The sequence below is a fragment of the Emys orbicularis genome, chromosome 1 (assembly GCF_028017835.1).
Source record: "Emys orbicularis isolate rEmyOrb1 chromosome 1, rEmyOrb1.hap1, whole genome shotgun sequence".
Lineage (NCBI taxonomy): Eukaryota > Metazoa > Chordata > Testudines > Emydidae > Emys > Emys orbicularis.
In genome coordinates, this window is record NC_088683.1 from 288209530 (window position 1) to 288230513 (window position 20984).

General features: G+C 36.9%; 1 protein-coding gene across 1 annotated transcript in view; it reads right to left on the reverse strand.

The window, feature by feature from the left end:
• Positions 1–20984, reverse strand: part of LMO7 (LIM domain 7) — a 128388-nt gene that overhangs the window by 35791 nt on the left and 71613 nt on the right. The window contains 10 exon segments of the mRNA XM_065423786.1: positions 300–750; positions 2210–2352; positions 4115–4232; positions 7591–7620; positions 9102–9821; positions 10661–10954; positions 11988–12240; positions 14552–14750; positions 15247–15360; positions 15795–15825. Of these exon segments, the coding sequence (XP_065279858.1) occupies positions 300–750; positions 2210–2352; positions 4115–4232; positions 7591–7620; positions 9102–9821; positions 10661–10954; positions 11988–12202 (1971 nt within the window). The 5' untranslated portion in view covers positions 12203–12240; positions 14552–14750; positions 15247–15360; positions 15795–15825.

The following is a 20984-nucleotide window of genomic DNA, read 5'->3' on the forward strand; positions in this document are numbered from 1 at the left end:
ATATGTACTGATAGGTCAATAAATTTTCTAGCAAGAAAACATGAACTTTTACCAAAAAATATTGTACCAATATATTTATCAGACGTCTATTCATATGAAGCAGATCATCATTTTAAGTACATAAACATCAACAATTGTTTAGGAAACTGACAGAATTATTTGCTCCATTATCAATACCTCCTTTGTTAAACAGGGGCAGGAAATTTAAAACTAAATGCATGAAAAAGTTAAAACGGCTATTGGGTTAACGATTCAAGATAGTAACATTCACAAACATGAAGAAATTGAAGGAGTTTTACCGTAAATGATCTGGGAAGTGATGAGATTCCTCTTGAGTGGACACCAAAAGGTCTTGGTGTAACCACAGATGTTAACCTAGAGGTATCAGTTTTCTGGTAATTTCTGGGGAGAGAAGCTGAAACCTGAGCTGACCCCATTTGTTCATTCACTGAAGGGTGAGTAGACAAAGGGACTGAGCTCTGTTCTTCTAATAGGCTTTTAGATGGAATTTGAGTTTCAACTGTTGCATAGATCTCTGGCTTTTGAGAATTCTCTTTGTTAGTTTGTGCAGCATATGATTTTTCATTCTTCTTAAAGCTGTAAGAGGTATCTTTTTCGACAAGGTAATCTTTTGCTACTGATGGTCTGGAAGGATGTTTTTCTTCACTAAATACATCATCTGATGAATGCACTCGCCTGCGTTCACTTTTTTGCTGGATGTCCCGGTAGGATCCTTGATCTCTGTTCTCCCTAAGGAGACAGAGAACTCATTAACATACCAAAGAAGTGACCTGGAGGATACATGGACTTTAAGAAGTCTTTCAGCTATGAAATGATCAAAGCAAAGACTGAACAAACTATGAAAGTCTTCCTGTTTAAATGAAAATGACTCTACCTCTAATCAAAAATTCAAATTCTCTCTTTCCACATATTAAAATGACTAATGATATTTTTCAAGTTATAAACTGTTACGCCAAGAATGACCTATTCCCTGAGAAAGCAATACAACTAGTTCACATAAAAATGCTTGGAAGGCTAGGTTTTCATTTGTAGGGATTTTTTTACATATTACTTTATTTATTTTTTGGATGTTAGGCAAGGGTGGATGCCTAGTTAGATCTGGTAGGGTGGAGGACTTTGAAAAGTATAAGCCAAACTCTATAGTTCTACTGATCTAGCTACTGTATTAGAATGGTATACCAATTTATAGAGAACATATTTTAGACATTTGCTAGTGCTTAGGTGGAGGCTTGGTTCCTTGCCACATACATTTCGTTATACTGTGAAATGAGACAAAAATATTATTTAGAAAACAGTTTTAAAAGTTTTGGTAAAATTGCTATTAAATATGAGCATCTGTTTTTATTTCTAGGATAGAAATGACATCTTGTTCAATAACATAACAATGGAAATTAAAAGTTACTGACACTCAAAATATTATATTTATGTTTTAAAAGGATCCTTTAAATTTGGTTTGTAAGTGTATGCAGCATATACCTAAACACAGATCCCATTGATTTAAAATGTATGTCAGTGCATTTATAAAGCCACCACCTATAGGGCAAATGGTGGTGTTATCAATTTACTTTCTACTTATTTAGAGAGAAGTCTTAAAAATATTTATAGTCTGCTCATTCTGTAAATACCAGACGGATTCATATAGCAACAGCATTGGGGAAAGTTCAAGTGAAATTTTAATCCTGCGGTTTTGCAATATAAACAAAAGCCCTGGCTATGTTTACTCATAAATGGATAAAAAAGAATGTCAGTTGCAATATTAATGCAAAGAAAAAATATACAACCATAGTAAATCAGACAAACAAGATTATTCATTCTAGACAATTGTTTTTAGACCTGTTTAAAAATATACTATTAAAGTGAATGAAGTTTGATTTCAAAGCAAAATTTATTCCTACGTTGTTTCATTCTGTAAGTTACATTTTACTTTACTAACTTGCTTTAACTTCCACTATAAAGAGTTTACTAGTATCTGCCTTTCAGTTGTTTAGATTTCTGCATTATATAAATCGACCCAAAGGTCAGTAAAGAGTAGCTTTATCAAAATATATTCTTCAAAAAAATGTGTACTGAGTTAGTTCTATTTCATATATGAGCACAATTAATGCTAGTTAAAGCTGCTCTAAGATTAGAGTGAACACACATGCTCAAATGTAAGTAGTGCATACAACATCTCCATTAGGTGCATTACCTGTCCTGCTGCATTTCTTTCAGTGACTTGCTATTTCTTTCAGAATTCTCAGAGGCTTTCCTTTCGATTTCTTCTCTCTCCTCCTTTTTCTTTTGCAAATCTGAAGTGAAACTTTTTCGACGATTTTTCCATTTTGCTAGATCCTAAAACAAATCACATTAATTTATGCAGATCTGATTTTCTAGAGATCTTTAACAACTACTGAGACTACCCTATTACGTTGCTAAGCCTGCTCATTCCAACTGGATACCAGTGTGTCCTAATTTTGCTTTATAAAGCCTGTTTGTCTGCACCAAGGCTAGAGTCTCATGTGTCTTCCTGCAAAATCTGACCCAAATGTTTCTGACCTAAATGTTTCTGAGACAGACCGTGTTTGTATTTTTCAGGTAAGGTGACCTGCCGCCTATCGTTAAGTAAGGGTAACAATTGCAATTTTACACCATAAAGAAAAAGGTGCAGTTTTCCTTTTAACTTCTTTCCAGTCACCTCTTCAATATTTATCTAAAATGTAACAGCAATGCTTAACTGGATATTAAATTTGAGTGAGTGAGTGTAAAATACAGAAAAGTAAAGCAACATCTGAATGGATTCATGTAGGGACTTGAGTATATACCCGGCTTAAATCCTAAATGGAAACTGTGAAGTATCAACCTATTTTATATTTTGCTCATGTTCTAAAATCACAATGCAGTTTAGCAGTCAGCTGTGTCTGCCCCATAAAATTCCAGAACTAGTTTAAGCAGAAGTACTGAATATTTAGAACCAAGATGCATTAACTAAGCAATGTTGAAAGCTTGCTCAGTGTCCAATGCTTATTAACACCAACCCCTCACTTCTATAATGATTACATTTCAACATTTGAAGGAAAAAATTGAGGTTTTGATATGCCCCAATGGATGGATAGATGATTAAAAATGCTTATCTCAAAGCTGGGATATTAGTTTTCATGGTAAATTTAAACAAGGACATTTTTTCCACAGGAGAAAAACTAAAAAAAAAAAATGGGAGAGGGGAAACACATGGGATATTTTTCCGAATGACTAAACATTCAAACATAAAATCATCCAAATAGCTTTACAATTTCATTGAATGTGACTTTATATGCTAAATTACTGCACTTAAAAACACACATTCTGCCTCTCATTAGATTTCACAATATCAGTAGTTTGGCGCTCCCCCCACAACACACAGATGTTTGGTTTTGTTCTGCTAATCTGATATGCAGCCTTTTTTTGTACCCCTTCCTATGAAACTAATTTATAAGATTACTGTACTGCAATACATTGTCTGTTTATTAGTATTTAAAGAAATTTATGCTTGCCATTACACTAACAAAAAAAGAGAAGCAAATAACTGGTAAAATGACACTGTGCTAATTATAGTGCCTTATCTTTCATTGTCCTGCACATAAATTGGGCCTGAAGCTGGTTTTTATTTTTCTACTCTTTAAAAGCTATCATACAGATAAATCTTCCTCTGCAGAGTTGATCAAACAAACCGATAACGCAGAAGCATTAAGGTTTTACATTCCACACACCCAGATAATCTACAAATGTTTAAATTGATCATTTACGACCCAATCCTGTGACATGCTGACACCCAGGGCCGGCTCCAGGGTTTTTGCTGCCCCAAGCAGCCCTCCCCCAAAAAAGCTGCGATCGCGATCTGCGGCATTTCCGCGGCAATTCGGCAGGAGGTCCTTCACTCCGAGCGGGAGTGAGGGACCCTCCGCCGAATAGCTGGATGTGCCGTCCCCCTCCGGAGTGGCCGCCCCAAGCACCTGCTTGCTAAGCTGGTGCCGGCCCTGCTGACACCCAATGCCCTTTGGCTTGAGTGAAAAGTGACACTGGATTACAGAACTGGGCCCTTAGTGGGCATTTAGGGGGAACAGAATGGAACACTCACATCTTGCCACTGTTGATCTTGTTCCTGTAGCTTGGATTTTATTTTCTGTAGCTCTTCATAACGAACCTGGCGCAGCTCTTGGGCCTCATCTACACTGACATCATTCAAAGACTTGCTCCTAGGACCAAAAACATGGTTTTGCTTAATGTAGTCTTGGCCAGTATTTATGCAAAGGGATTTATATTAATACAACTTGAGCTGTCCTATCGTGCATTTTTAAACAGAGTAGGAAAAACATACACTAGCTATTTTTCAGTATCCTGTATGCAGTGGTGCCAACACACACATCAGTGACAGCATCATTGGTCAAACATGAATAGGAAAGGTGAGAATCTGCTCGTATGGTCTCCTAGCAGCTTTACACTGATCATTCAAACTGCACTTTTCTGCTCTTGAACTCTCTCCCTCTGTTCAGATTTTTTAACTCTCCGCATGTGTTCAAAATCTCATGACGGATCGTCTCTGCCTCTTTCAACTAAAACTTTGCTTCTCACCTAATCCCACTCTTCCTGCATTCATAATTCCATTAGTCTGCTGTTCCTCAGGCTCACAAGTTCGGTATCATTTTCAAGTCTCTCTTCTCCCCTTCCCCTCCATCCATCTCCAGGTGCTCACAAAATGTTGCCACCTCTCCCGCAAAACTGATTTCTAAAAGACCACTCGATTTTCACTACCGAAAAAGCTGGTTTCTGCTATGGTTCTCGTTTGCCTGGGCTACTATCAAATTCCACCTCAGTCTCCCCGACTGTTCTCTTGAATCTAACATCCAACAGCTAAAATAACCTTATTCTCACTCTGTTCTCACCATGCAACCCTTCTCCCCCCAGTACGTTCACTTTCTCCCTCTCTCCCCTTTTTCCTAATTCCTCAACACTGGCTTCTTCCACCCTGCTTTCCATGTCTGACTTTCACGCCTGTACTACTGTCTTATCTGCTCCTGCCCTACCTTTATTCCCCCATTTAATATTACAACTTATGATTCACTTACTATAGAATAGGATTCACATTAATTTGTGTTAGTCCTACCCCTTTCTTTTCTTGCCCCCACCCATTCATTGTCTATCCCATGCTCTATATTTGCCTAAATTGTAATCTCTTTGGGGCATGGACAGTGTCTTTGTTTAATCTTTCTAAAATGCTATGCAACAGCACGGTTCTATATTACATATTTAAAAGGGACAGTCATCTTTAAAAAAATTACTTCTCCCATTCAGAACAAAATCCTATAGGTCTGTGAGGTCTTCATATCCTTTATCCTCTTTAGTACTACCTGGGTTCAGAAGGCCTCTGCTAAACCCCCAAATCCATCAAGTTTCCTTGTAGCCTGACTTCAGGTTTGGCCATCTCATGGAGAGAGTGCATTATAATTTTCTCCCTGCCGTTTCTGAACATTTTAAAGCCTCTTCTGGACTGGCCATGCTTTGGAGTGACATGGGACCCCTCCCTTCCCATCACAGTGCTTCAGCTGATTGCCTGAGGTCAGCTGATTGCCTGAGGTGTGCTCCCACCCAACCAGCTCAGGGAGCAAAGTGACTGAAGAAGGAATCAATCGTATGATGACCTGAATGACAGTGAATGGCCACTAGACCACCAGACCAATAGAACATATTAAATGCTCCTGAAAGGGAGGAATTAACAGTACTCACTTAAGCCAGTTATAACATGAAAAGGTATTGTACAAGTTTCACCTATTTTTTGCCAAAAATCAGTCAGTCTTGATCTGATCCTCCAAACTTGGGCATATCTCAAGCAGACATGAGCTGTACAAAATTATGTGGTGGTTTTGTGATGCATGCAACTAGGGATTAGGAAGAGGCTAAACTGAGTTTCAGTGGCAACCTAAGACTTTGGACTCTGCTCTTCAGAATGTAAAAGGTAGATCACTCAGTTATTGTCCCTTTTTTTTTTTTTTTTAAATGGGAAGCATGCCAATTCTAGCAACAATACCGTGGTTACTACCCCAGGCATTATTTGTATGCTTAGTTTTCTGTCCTGTCCTTGTTTTTATCATTCATTTTTACGTCAGTCACAGAAATTGTTTTTGTATTACAATAAACCTGTATCAAAGCACCAAAAGTGTTCAAGACTGGTTGAGGGAATGTACACTAATTATGATGAACTGCTTTTCCCTCTCTGGCTTTTCTATATTCTCCTTGAACAAGATAGAAAATGTAAATAATTTAAATGTATGTACTTGATTAAAACCTACTTATAAAAAGTGTGTTAATTTGTATGTAAACATCAAAAACCTATCCAATGGATATTCCCTCATATTCTCCCTCCTCTGAATATGTTGCAGAGCTCCCTCTGGGACCAGTTTTCACTCCTTGCTGATTTTGGCAATATTTAACCAATTATAAATAAAAGTATTTCATACAACTATTTCAGATTTTTGGTTCATTTTTAAAGATCATGGTCAAAAAGTGCAGAGATTTCAAAAGGGAAAACTAGAAAAAATTAGTAAAGCATGCAAAAAGCAAACATTCATGCATATGCAAATCTACAAAGCACATCCAGGCAAAAATCAGTGAAGCACTCCTCTTCTCCCACTCCTCTTCCCAACGCACACATATTGTAAGCCAAGTAAAAAGCAAGACTTAAATGACAAAATTGTGCTTTAATGCGTATTGCTGCAGTAGAACATGGAGTAAGTTTACACTTAGTATTCAGTCACCTAGCATTGGATAAATAGAGTCAATAAATTATACAATATCCAGAAAGCCCAACCTCTCTAGTGGAAACTACACCCTTAAATAACCCTGAAAGGAAAAGCTACCTTCACTTGCCTATCTATTTTTATTTTAAGATGCCCTAATTTTAAGGTGGATTTTTGGTACAATCTTTGACAAAGACTATTAACCTCAGATGCAGAAACATGATATCCAAAATAATAGGAAATGCTATGCTAAATTAATTTCACAATAATTTAAGATGCTCTTGATTTTCTTCTCTCTCTCATTCTAGGTGATTTATTCCACACATTTGGACCTTGGCCAGTTAAGAAAGTATAGGAAGACATCTCATCAGGATAAACAGATATTTAAATTCGCATCAACTTCAGTATTCTTGCCCATACCCTCCATTAAAGAAGAAGAAATATTTACTAGTTTTACTCTAGATTTGTTAAACCTCTAAAAATCCAATTTGAATAGGGGGGGGGAGAACCACAGGTAAGTTTCAGCAAGAGTGAAATTTCACAGCTGATTTCAAAAAGCCTGACAACAGCAGCCACTGCAATTTATTTACTATATATGCAATACTTTATGCCACAATGAGCTTCTATCAGAAGCATAGCTATTGTGTTTTTGATAACTTATGAAAATTCCTCAAGTACAGAACTACAGAGCAGCATGCACATGGTGCTTTGAGCAAGAGTTTTTAGCTATTATACATGCATAAAAATTACTGGGAAAGTTTAATAAGATGCACAAAACAAATGGTATGGTGAAATTTTCATATTTTTATCATAAACTTACCCATCCTCATCAGAAAGCTTTTGAAACAGTCTGAGAAATCAGAAAACCAAAAATAAATTCATTTCAGGGTTTTACTCTATAAGTAAGAGAACATTAAGAAGTTTGATGTGGAAACATTTGGACTAAAGTGATAGGAGAACATCAAAAGATCAGGAGTTACAGGCTTGGATCAGTATCTCAAAGTTCAGATGCAAGTCAGAAACTTACCAGAAACTGTGTATTCTGGAAGTCAAGCTTAAAAATCTCACAATACGAAAAGGTCCCTATCACAATTCCTAGTATTTTCAGTTTTGGAAATCATGCATGAACAGTCTAATAGTCATTACTCATTGCCTCTTCCAGTGCTATCTAACACCAGGAAAGTGCAGACAAAAAATGACAACTATTTTGAACTGAGTCCTAAGACAAAGTTTGGTTCAGAAAGGTTATATTTTTGTTCAAATTAATTTCCCCATTCCTAATGTAACAAATGGAATGAATGAACAGAATGCCAAAAACGCATTCAGCTTAACACATTAAGATGCAGAACCAGATGCATTCAATATTATGCAGAGTTAATTTTTTAAAAATTTTAAAATACTTAGAGAAGACTAAGCATAAATATAATTTTTATTGAGTGAAATAGGTGTTTTAGAAATACTTTTAACCAAATGCAAGGTTTGTTTAGCTGTGTTAAGCTTCAAAATTAATGACATACACGATATTAGCTGGAACATAAAATTGTATCAGTCATGAAATAAGGATGCTGAATGAGAAAAATTGCAACTTGCAATTCCGTATTTTCAGTGATAAGGATGACTTGAAAAACCCACTCTCCCTGAGCGAGCACAGAGTTTGAAAGAGGGCTGGGCAGGAGTTAAAACCGAGGGCAGATAGGACAGCTCTGAGTGAGCCAGGCAAGGAGTTGAGCATTAAATGGTGACAGATTTGATTTGAAAAAAGGGAAGAATTGACTGGAGAAAGGAAGATGAGCTAGAGGAAGTTAAATATATACACACACCCTTTTGGGGTGGGTGCTTTTTAGGGTCATGGTGGCACAGGCATTTTTCACCTAGTATAGTACCCTTAGAGCTGTGGGCAAGTGAGCCTTGGGAATTTTTTCAAACCTAGCTCATAAGCAGTATTAACAGAGCTGCTATATTCCCTAAGATCCTGCAATAAAGTATACAGATAATTTAGGAATGTTTGTACACTGGTGTTGAGAAATTACTTATTGGCTTCCATGGTCTCGTGAGTAATTGCTCATATTCCTGCTCAATCATGGAAAGATGCATGTTACCTTCAGTCTCAAAATTATACAATGTACATTACTAGTAGTGATCGAATAATCTAAACCATGCTGAAAATACGGTATTGCCCTATCATAAGCTTTTCCATGACAACACAAAATAAATACATTGCAGTTTCACACTACATGCATGGTTCCATTCAGTACAAGATGATGCTTTCCTTAATGGGAACATTTCAAATACTCAGACACAAGCACTCTCCACACAGGGACATAACCTGACCTCTCAACCATCTGGCGTTTCTTGTGTCTAACTTTGCTGGCCTCTCTGATAGCCTCCCATTTTTTCCAGTCTTCTTCGCTGCATGGACCTGGAGTAAAACTGACTGGCTGCAGAACACTTCCTACTTTCCAAGACTCAATCTTGCGAGTCAGCATATCATCCTTCTTCTGCTGCAAAGAGGGTGATAAGACTCTACCACCATTTTTTTCATCTTCTGTTGTGATAGTCTTGTCAAGTAAACAAAGAAATTTGGATTGGATTTCTGGTGGGAGGCTCCAAGGATCAGGAAAGAGTGCAGGATGGTATTTCTCTGGAGCACCTGATAAAGGCACCCCTTTTTTCTGTGTTTGTACTTTACGAACAGTCATATCATCTTTTTCTAAGTCTGGAATAACAGGTTGGCCCTCTCTGGGTTGCAGAATTATTTCACCCTCTAGAAGAGGTTCTTGCTCAGAGCATTTTCTAAAGTATTCAAAAGCTTGGAGAGCAATTGGATTAATGTGGAAAGCCCCAGTCTTCCGAACAAACAAATCGTCATTTTCCAAGTCTGGATATAGGCCTCCATTCATAGTTTCCCTCTGGTTGCATCCTGGTGTAAAAAAAATATTCTTTCTGCATGTTATGACCCTAGGGCCAGAAGTAGGATCAATTTTGGTCTTCATTTCAGAAGACAAGTAGTCATCAGAGTATTTTTGGAGGGTCTGAAGTAATGAAAACTGACTGAAGCATATAAAACAAAAAAAAGGGAAGGTAGAATATCATTAATTGCCAGAAGACTCAGACAAAAAGTATTCAGAGGAGCATTTGTTTTAGAATTGGAATATTCTGAGAAGCACACATACAATTCAGTATTTGCTATAATGCAGCATATATCCACCCCTCTAAAATGATAGTACAGCATATTAACTTTGGTAGAAACAGCAAGATCGCATGCTCATACACAAAGCCAACGATCCTTTACAGTTTGTTATGCCTGTCAGTAAACTAGCAACTTGTGACTAAGTACGGAGATAACAGCAACATCACGTTGCACTTTTAATTCACTCAACTGTTGCATTACTAGTAGTTTCCCTTGATGCAGCAAGAGTGTACAGTTCATGCAATTATATCAACCTGGGTTGATCAGAGGCGTATGTGATTTCCCCTTCTGCAATTTGGGACAATGATTTCCCCACATAATCAGCAGCCGGTTTGGCATTGCTTTGTTTATTGGCTGAATCTTCATCCTCAGAATCAGACTTCCTTCTACTGTAGAGTAGCATGAGGAATGGAAAAGAGGGGAAGTTAAGAAATATTTAGAGTAATTATGGACCAAAGCACAAAAAGATAGAGGTGCAATTGTCTATTGTAGATAATACATCAGTTTATTTCCCTGCAAAAACCTCTGTTTGAACAACAAATAACACAAAAAAGCCAGCTGTTAAACTTTAAAGAAACAGCCAGTGGAGTTGAAAAAAAAAAAAAAACAGGCCAAAAAAAGGTTTCTTGATGCATTTAAAGCTACAGTGCACTCAAATGTGTGCATACATGAGATGTAAGAGGAGCATGCACACACAAACCTGAATCCCTGAAGCTCCTTATACCATGGTTTGGAAGAGGATCCTTTTTTAACGTTTTTCCAATGCAATTCTTCTTCTGGAGTCCAAAACTTAGGTAGAAACTTGTCAAAAGAAACCATTGGGTTTGAAACTGCAGAGTTTAGTTTGCGAACATAGAGATCATCTTTTTCAATGTTTGGGATGCCTACTGCCTTTTCTTCCTCATCATCAGAATAGCCGGAGAATTTTGAAGAAATGTTAACTTTTGGCTTGCTTTCCTCTTTAGGGTCCAAATGCCTCTGCCTCTTCTGGTTACTGTTCAAAATATCCAATCAATTAAGGATACTTTAGGAGCAACTTCACAAAATATGCAAGAGACATGCTTTTTGGCTCAAAAGTTCAAATTTGTGAATGAAGCAAATTAGTTTTCAATTCCATTACTGCAGCACTAGAACAAAGTTAAGTGGTTATAACAGCATCTTATTTCATCTGATAAAAAGAAAGGAATTTGACTACAAAGAATGTAGTAATTTATCAGCAGTGTTAAACAAATGCTGATTAGAAAGGTTTGCTTTTTGATGCAGTTATTTATGGATTGCAATTTTGGTAGTACAATAATTTGGATCTAGGATTAGTATCTCTGACCTCATCGGTTCAAGCACAGCAGCTAATGGACCAGCTGGGTAATTTTGTTGCAAACAAGATTTAGGAGAGTCCTTGTGCAAGATGTAAAGATGTCCAGGTGCAGCGGAACTCACAGAGCTCTTTTTTATTAAGAATCTACGTTTTGCTAAATCATCCATAACCACGTCAGGCAATCTTCTTTCATCTTCTGAATCAGAGCCACTTTCATACTCATAGATCATCTGCAGGGAAGCTGGATTTGTAAACCCACATTCTGCTCTGCTATTCTGACAGGAAGCTAAAGGATTCTTTCCTCGTCCACTGAGATTGACCAAAACAGGAACAAAGTGAAGACAGTGAAATCACCTAGGTCATGATGAAGCCCCAAAAATGGCTAATAATCTCAAGTGTGTACATTTACAAATTGGACAGCAGAGATTAGTAACAACAAAATTTGGATAAGCTTTAACCAAAAAGGTTAAACATATGCTCCAGTCGCTTTAATTCTGCATTTTAAGATCATATAAATTCTCACTGTTAAAGTTTTATCCATGTCACAATGTTATTCATCAACCAGCTATGCAAAGAAACAATGATTTTTATTTTGTAAATCTCAAATACTTTACTTTTAATTACAGTAAGGGCAGCTTCTCTTGCTTTAATGAATAAGTCTGTTCCATTTGCCATAAATCAAGTTTGCTCTATTTAGATACCACCCTAGTACCTTGAAAATGTTCCATCTGGCTCAGTGAAGACAGGACTTGCCCAGCTTCTTCTGTTGTCCTCATTCTTCTCTATCCTTTTTTTCCTGAGCGGTGCTGGCTTATATGATGCCGGTTTAGTTTTGCTGGGTAAGAACCGATTGAACTCTGTAGTAGGTTTTGGTTCAACCACAGCAATCCTGCGATATGACATGTTATCTTTGCCAGAATCATGCATTTTGTAAGGCAGTTCAGAGTCCGTGTCACTTTCACAACCTTAAAAAAAGCCAAAAGCACAGAGTTTATCCTCCAGATTTTATTCTGACTAAAACCTAAAATAAAATAAACAAAAATAAAGTTGATTGAGCTATGTATTTTCAGAAGTCTCACCTGAAAACATGCAAAGCTACTAACATGATAATAGCAGAGGTATTTTTAGAAGTGCATCATGAAGCTTTGATAGGATGCATTAGGTTGAAATTGGTTTACATACTAGTGTTAGAATGTAATGAATGTTTTACTGTCCCCATTTGAGGCTGAAAGCAAAGTGCTAATCTCCAGAACTAAACTTTATTTTAAAGTTGTGCATTTGCCATTCAAATTAGTCAAAAAGACTGTGTTAGCACATTTCATGTACTACTGAGAAATTTAATATAATACTTTTGATTAATGAGATGTCATTAGATTAACACACAACTCCAAAGAGATTGGTTGAGGCCAGAAAAAAAAAATCTATGAAACCTTGACCAAGTAGCTCTTACAATTTACACATTTGATTTTGTAAATTATTACTGTTTAAGCAGATCTGCAAACTTGGACAACTATAAAATCAATTTTACTTTACTTTTGAAATTTAAAAGCATTCAACTACAGGAGATATGCCACATTCAAAAATATTTGAAGGAATTTGATTTAACAATCTTTGCTCTTGGCAATTTTCTTCATATAAACTAGAAAGCCAAAATGAAATTACATCTATTTTCAAACTGGGATGAAAACCTTTTAAAGTATTTCACTTCAATGCTGGTTTATGAGGGAATGTGAAAAAAAATTAGTGATCTGACTTATGCCTACAAAAAGAACAAGGTAAAAGAGACTTGCAATTAAGAGGTCTGTCTAAAGATCTTTAAATAATCTTACATAAAGTGTTGAAATATACAAGCAAAGGAGAACAGGATGTGTTAAGTATGAAACTAAGCTTCATTTCTCATCTTCCTGGCTGTTAGTGATTTAAGTCCCACATTTAGGGTACATCTACACTGGAGCTGGAGGTATAATTTCCTTCTGGGGAAGATGTACATGTGCTACCTTTGGCCAAGCTGTGAAAAACAGCAGTGTAGCTACTGTGGCAAGGGTAGTGGTTTGACTACACTGCTATTTTTGGTGTGCTAGCTCAATCAAAGCTAGCACATATACATCTATCTGAGCTGGAAAATTACCTCTCTAGCTGTAAATGAGCTAGAATGCCCTTAGATCAGTATTATATTATGCATGTGTTACATCATTTGTAAACTGCATAATTAGACTTTTCATCTGCTGTTCTCAACGTGCTTTACAAAGCATTTCTATCCCCATTTTCTAAATGAAGCAACAAGCCCAGAAAAGTAAAATGACTTGCCAAGAGTAAACAACAAATCAGTGGTAGTGTCCAGTGCTCTGGCCACTGGAACAGTGAATACACAGTAGAATAGCCTTAACTTAATATGTAGAATAATGCACATATTTTACACCTTTAGTTGTTTGGGGGTTTTAAAATAAGTCATAGGCATTCCAGTTCTTCACAGAAAGCAATCTCATGTAGCATCTCCTTTGAAACTAGACATACCCATGGAGATTCTAAAATCTGAAAACCATCATTAGTGCTGGCTGAAAAATGTTAGGTATGTATTAATTAAAATAAATAGAAGACACTTTATTTTTCAGTTTGGGTTATGATGTTGAAAGTTTTTGGAAAAAATGAAAATTTTCCACGAAGGTTTTTTATTGATCAAAAAGTTTCAAATCAAAATTTGTGGCAAGCACTATTAGTCATAGAAGTTTCTGGTGATCAGGGAATAACGTACAGATTATCATCTTAGCCAAAAGGCCTGTACGTTATTCCCTGATCAACAGAAACTTCTACGTCTAAACGCTGTACCGTACACTTTTTTTTTTTAAACATCACTATTAGTCATGCCGTTCAACAGAAAGATCAATCCCGCTTCCCAGCAAAGCAGTGTGGGATAGGAGAAAAACCTGGTGATAGGCTAGTGGTCAGCAGCCAAAACCCTACACTTTCCTCCCCACAATTTAAAAACTATCAAAAGGGAAGACAGTGGGGCAAAAGTCCCAAAGAGTCCAACTGGAGACACATTTGTGCGACTAGATTATTTGTTTTCAGCCAGCTGCTAGTCAATAACTCTTCATGCAAAAACATCCTGATATGGCACCCAATGCTATTGCAGCAGCCTTTGACTTGGAGCTGCCTTTGAAATCAGTGGGAATTTAACATGTTGAGCAACTGCAATATTAGGTCCATACACTTTCTTCCCCCAATCTGTCTCTAACAAGCCATAAATTAACAGAGAACCCTAATAAGCAAAAATACCTTCACTGCCACCCTTCAAGGTTATGTCTGATGAAAAGCTTGTGGAGGATCTTGAACCAAAGGAGTCCAGGCTATCGAAAGAATCGTCTCTTTTATGGCTAGTGGAAGGTGAAAATGCTTCTCCACGGTCAATGTACCAAATATCACCGTACCCACTGTCCCTGCCACTGCTTTTCAGACTGCTAGATTCTTCGAGGGCCTAAAGGAATAAATTATTTTTTTGTTTTGAGAAGTTATTTTTTTCAGCAATTTAAGAAGCAGGTAGTATTTTACATAATGCAATACACAATTTTAACTGCACCCTGAAGCTCAGACAAACATATTTTAAGCATCTCATAAATATACAGAAACTAGGACAGGGAAACCCAATTCAATGCTTTAAGTTTAATTTTACTCTGGTTCAAAAAGAAGAAAATTAGGTTATCTCAGATAAATGAGTGAAGATGGAGTCTACAATCCATTATTAAACTGGTAGTGGAAGAACCCAAATATGCTTGAAGTATCTTAAGCACATTAGAAAAAAAAGTGAGGAGAAATATCTGCCATCTTTCTACAAGAAAAATATAATTAAACCCCAAAGAGATGTTTGGAGTTGACATCTCTAATGCATGGCATATGGCAAACTATGCAGCATACATTTAATACTCAGCCTTACAAAAGTACATAGCAACTACTATTCCATCTGGATTTCTTACCCTGGTCAGAGCTTGTCCTAGTAATTTCTCAAATGCTTTAAGGTTAAAGTGTGGACCATTGTAACCAGACTTGTTTTGTGCTTTCCTCCCCAGCCAGTATAATGTAATCAAAACCTAAAACCAAAAAGACAAATTGAGAAGTTCATTAGTTAACTATATTAAACAGCATGCCAGTGCAAAAATGTTTGAACACAAACTGCTGTGCTTGTTTTCAGGTTTTTCATAAAGTGTAAAATCCTTTTTTTCTTTTTTTTTTGCACATATTTGCCAGGCTGTCTCAATCAAAATCAGCTGAACAGTTACCACTGTGCTCCATTCAGATGTGTGTCAGTGAGAGCATATTTAATTATTACTGTTTCTAATTAATTTTTTTAGTAAAGTAAACCAGGAAGAGACACACAGTAAGGTAGTACTAATGTACACCAGACACATGAACAGCTGAAGACTAAGCTAAGAATGACAACAGCATGACTAGAGAAGTTTTTAAAATAGTCAACTGGAGTAAGTGTGAAATAATTTCAGAAAGCATTAAGGTAAACATGTCTTACGTTTTTGAGTCTTCTATTGGTCTCCTCTTGCCTGCAAAGGAGAAAAAAAAAGAATTTCAGTATTTCTGACTAGAACACCCAATACCATTTTAATATAAAATAATGTAGTCATTAAAAGTCAGAGCTATGGTTTCTTAAGCCCAGTTAAAAGTTGCCATGCAATATGGATAGATTTGATTCTTAAAAAAAAAAAGAAATTACAATTATTTACTACTTCAGCCACTATGTATAAGAACAAAGCTGAAGGCAGAAACAGTGGTCTGAGGTTTTAGACCATTCTCTCTGTAAAAGAGAACGTGTCCTTCATTATAAACAGTATTTCTGACTTTAGGGGAAAACCACACCAAAGCAAAAATCTGAATGGTTTTGTATTATAACTTTTGCTGGGAAACTGAAATCTTTAGCTAAAGTGGCAAACAGCCTAATGCTCCTGGGGATAAGCTCCCTGTTAATCTGGAAGATCTATAGTTCTCTCTGGTTCCATCTGCAGATTGTAACTTTGAGGTATTTTTGGTGTATATTTTCCAAAATATTTGCCTCTGAGCCGCAACCATGCGTAGCAAGTTTCTGCCAAGAAAGAATTTTTCAGAAACTTGAGCAACTGAAACTGGAAACATCTGGAGAAGGCCATACTTCAGAGAATGCACTTGAAGTGTACAAGCAGTAATACTAGTGAACTTGTTTTAAAACTGCTTGCTTGTAGTGCTTTGGTGTGTGAATCAAGGTGTACTTTCAGGGGTTCTGCTCCGCCAATAAATTTTTTAGGAGGAAAATTAGGAGAAACTCCTCTACCTCTGGGGATGCTCTCCGAGTCTCCATATAAGATTATATAGTTTCAGTAACAGATACTTCAGGTGAGGAAGAAATCCTATACTGGACAAATATGAAGTAATCTGCTTATAGGGGAAATTTCTTCCGAAATCCCTTCAGTCAGGGACTACAAGGGCTTATATCCCTTATGAAAACATTTTATCCTATCTAATGTAATTGTTGGCCGGAGACTGGGATTTTTCCCCTTTCCTTCTTGGCTCCAGGGAGGCTTCTATCCTCATCAAGTTCAACTGTAATATCTCTCCTGTCCTTTACAGCATACATACATAACTTTGTATCACTGACAAATCACTTAACAGATATTTTGACCTAAGTGTTGCCATGTCTGCCTTTTGTCAGGACTTGTTTATAAGGTCTCCCAAACTCTTACTGATTTTGTACACACCAGTTTGGTTCCACCTTGGTTCAGGTGGAACTTTTTCCTTCTGTACAAAAATGCTCCTTTCTCCAAAACATTCCACATGCCTAATAAATTTAAAACACCTACCCATTCACACATCCATTCCCCAAGGTTCCCTGTCTTGATGGCCCTACAAGCAGAACCAAGCCAATTCAAACCAAAAGCTACCCTGGGAACACCAATTTAAGCCTTTTTTAGAGTAATCCAGGACCGCTCACACTTTCCTGTATTACTGGTACCAATATATACCATGACAACAGAGTCTTTGTCTAAGATATCTCAATTTTGTTTTCAATTTCAGATGGAGATGCAGTATATTTTCAGTATGTTTTATACTCTTGGGGTCCCAGTGGATCCTTCGCTGCTTCACTCGAAGTGGGGCCTTACAATGCATGTTTTCCATTTATATTAGACAAGGGCTCTACAATCTTTTTGCCAAGATGTAGATTTCACTTCAGTATTTGTGCTCTGGAAACCATCAGGGTGGATGGCTAATGTGCTCCACTTGGAAACAGGAAGGTGTCCTGATAAGCCTTCAGAAACTTCTGATAAAGCAGAGAATATGAAAACCCACTTTCTGAGTATGGTGAGCCACTATGAGCATATAATTCCTATGCTCTCCACTGCATCAGTTCTGAGTCCAACCCAAAAAGTGTTAACTTTATAAGATCTAAGAACTATTTATTAAGACGCCATTACCTCTATTTTCCATTGCAACCATTGAAGTCAATTCGGGTGTCCTGCCTGATAAAAACTAAAGTTTTGTTTTCTGGGATTGGCAGCCGGGTGTACAGTTGAAGGCCCTACCCCTTATGGTCTGCCACAGCGTATTTCTGGGGCTCAAGTCACAGATTTTTTTTTCAGTCAGGCTTTTCAAAGAATATTATAGTATTTACTTCTGGTTTTCATTTGTTTTGGTGGATTGCTTCAGGCCAATTATTTTGAAATAGGAAAACATTCAAATACTTTGGGATGTTTTAATAATCATTATAGAACATCTGTGTAGGTTAACTAAATATTCTATAACACTTAAAGCAATACAAATTCTGGAGATCTACTTTTACACCTAAAAAGTCAATGAGTTTAGCTTAGCCCAGAAGAAAATGCATGAAAATCCCAGGAAAACTTAGTTTAATGAGGTGAAATTGCCTTAGGTTTGCTGCTCTAATGAAATAGGAAAGTCAAGGAGTTGTTCAGACCTATCCAGTAGTTTTTCTATCACTCTGTGCTGGCACTTGCATCACTTCTCTGCTTCCTCTAATTTGAATTACTAGCAACTGGTACTTTTGAGCAGCCTGCTACAATGGATGCAGCAGGAAGGCAGGGAAAAATAACCTCTCAACCCCAGTATGATAGCCGCCTCCTCATTTAAATACCACCCAAAGACACAAAGTCCAGAAATAAAACCTATGAGAAATTATTAAAGAATTTGTTAAATTATCTCCCTAGACTGTTTCTGGTTCTTCCAGGGTGTCTCACATTTCTATGTTCTCTCTTCTGTATTGTAAATTCTCTGGTGCAGGTGGTACTTCATATTTGTATTTTGCACAATGCAGCAACATTATGGGCAACTAGCAAAAACTACTTCTTTTTAAAATGGCTAGCAACCTAGCTTGCCACAACCTGCCAACATCCTAACATGACAAAGCAAGTATCAAAGGAATTCTCCAGCAATATGGTGTATATGTTTACAAAGAGACATTGTTCAAAGTGCCTGTATCAATGCTGGAGTAACAATAGTAATAGAAATAGGTATCCAAAACCTTGAATTTTAGTAAAATGTAAACTATTAAAGCAGCCTATGAAATCCTGGTAAAAGTGCCAATATCACCATGTTACTGAATGGAATTAACAATGTAACAAGTCAATCATCACTTCAGAACTTCAGAGTTGCTGCTCAATGGTTATTCTACCTGATGGAATCAACAGGAATGTAACTCAGATTTACCCACTCCAAAAGGCACTTGTTATTATCATTTGAATATTAAAAAGCCTCCTACACGAATATAGTAGCCAAACTTGTTACCAAAGTATAAAATCCACAAACAATTTTATAATTAATACTTGATACATTTCATTTAAACATACTGATGGAAAAGATTATATCCATTTGGTATGGACTTATTGTGAATTGCGGAAAAACTATTAAGAGTGCTGGTGTTTTTTCCAGGTCTGTATCAAATTATACAAGTGTGAAATTTTAATTCAGTTGCTATTAATGAAAAAGTGTGGAATAAATAGCAGCACTCTTCAAGTTAACATTAAATTTAGTTTTCTTTAATAAAGCACTCCTATTGAAATGTTAGTGTAATACAGTGTTAATCATCATAGGCTGGATTTTGCCTTTAGTATAGACCTGAGTTAGGGTGGAGCATATGAAGTCTTAGGCACAATATCTCCTAGAATTCACTGTAACACTTGGGCCAGAAGAAGGACTTTGTGACATCTTTTTTGGGGTGTCACACTTCTCAGCCTCATTGCCCCACATGGCTAGCCAGCTTTGTGGCCAGTGCATGGGACAGAATAGCTCTGCCTACTCTCCACCCACTTGTTCCTATCTGACATGCAGCCTCTGTTCTTCGAACTTAGCTCTCGGTAGTTCTAATGCAGCCAATTAAGGTTCACCTCTACTCTTCCATGCAGCCCCATAAGGGTTACCCACAATTTAGCTCTGAACAAGTTTTCCTTAACTTTCCATTCTCCTATACTGTGTTTGATGGAATTAGAAAAAGGACAGTACAATGATTTTGACACTGTAGCTTTTCAATCACTTAACATTCTTAGAGAATTATAACCTCCTCTTGAATGTGAAGATAGAGTATCCAAGTACATATGCAGCCCTGATTTAACAAACACTTGTCTCCTGTAGGCAATCCAAGGAATTTAAGTGGTAAATTAATTGCTGCAGCAAACAGAATTCACAGTATCTTAATCAATGCAAACAAATTCTATTACATTTAAATTTGTAACTAGGCTGCTCCTTTGCTCACTAAGAACACAATGACACAGCCCAAGGCTGCAGCTATGAGATATTTGTAATAGTCATGCTGGAACAAATACATGTTACTATGACTTGCTATAAGCCAGCCAAATCACTAGTAATATCATTTTGCTAATGTAAATTATTGAAGTTTCAATTTATAGGACTGCCTAATGTCATTGTCAAACATTACTTCCTTCCTGTTCCCAAACATTTTAATAGCAAATAGCACTAACTGTTAAAGCTCTCGGAGCTAAGCAACAGTAGCTATTGATTAGAGTGGTTAAGATGTGTGAAGATTCTGTGAAAACAAAAAGTTATTTTAAAAAAAATTACTGTATCTTCAATATGTACACTATCTCATGAGGTTCTCCTTACAGTTACTCATATGAAGAAAGAATTGTATCAGCTATATTTAAAATTGATGTGTTTTGAACATTTAATCTGAGTACTTACTAAGGTTTTAAGAAAAACTCTGGTCTGTTTTGATGTCAGCACTTACTTACCTTCCCAGTCTCCCTGATAATACACACACTAAACTCCAGGTACCACCAATACATGAGTTTATGGCTAGTTTGACACTTTAAAAACAATGCCATGCACTCCCCAGCAACAAGTGACATGAAACTCAAAACAAAGAGCCCTCAGATCAGGGAAGTACTACCGCTGCTGATTTCATGGCACCCACTAAGGCAGGGGTCAGCAATCTTTCGGAAGTGGTGTGCCGAGTCTTCATTTATTCACTCTAATTTAAGGTTTCGCATGCCAGTAATACATTTTAACGTTTTTAGAAGGTCTCTTTCTATAAGTCTATAATATATAACTATAGTTGTATATAAAGTAAATAAGGTTTTTAAAATGTTTAAGAAGCTTCATTTACAATTAAATTAAAATGCAGAGCCCCCCGGACCGGTGGCCAGGACCTGGGCAGTGTGAGTGCCACTGAAAATCAGCTCGCGTGCCGCCTTCGGCACGCGTG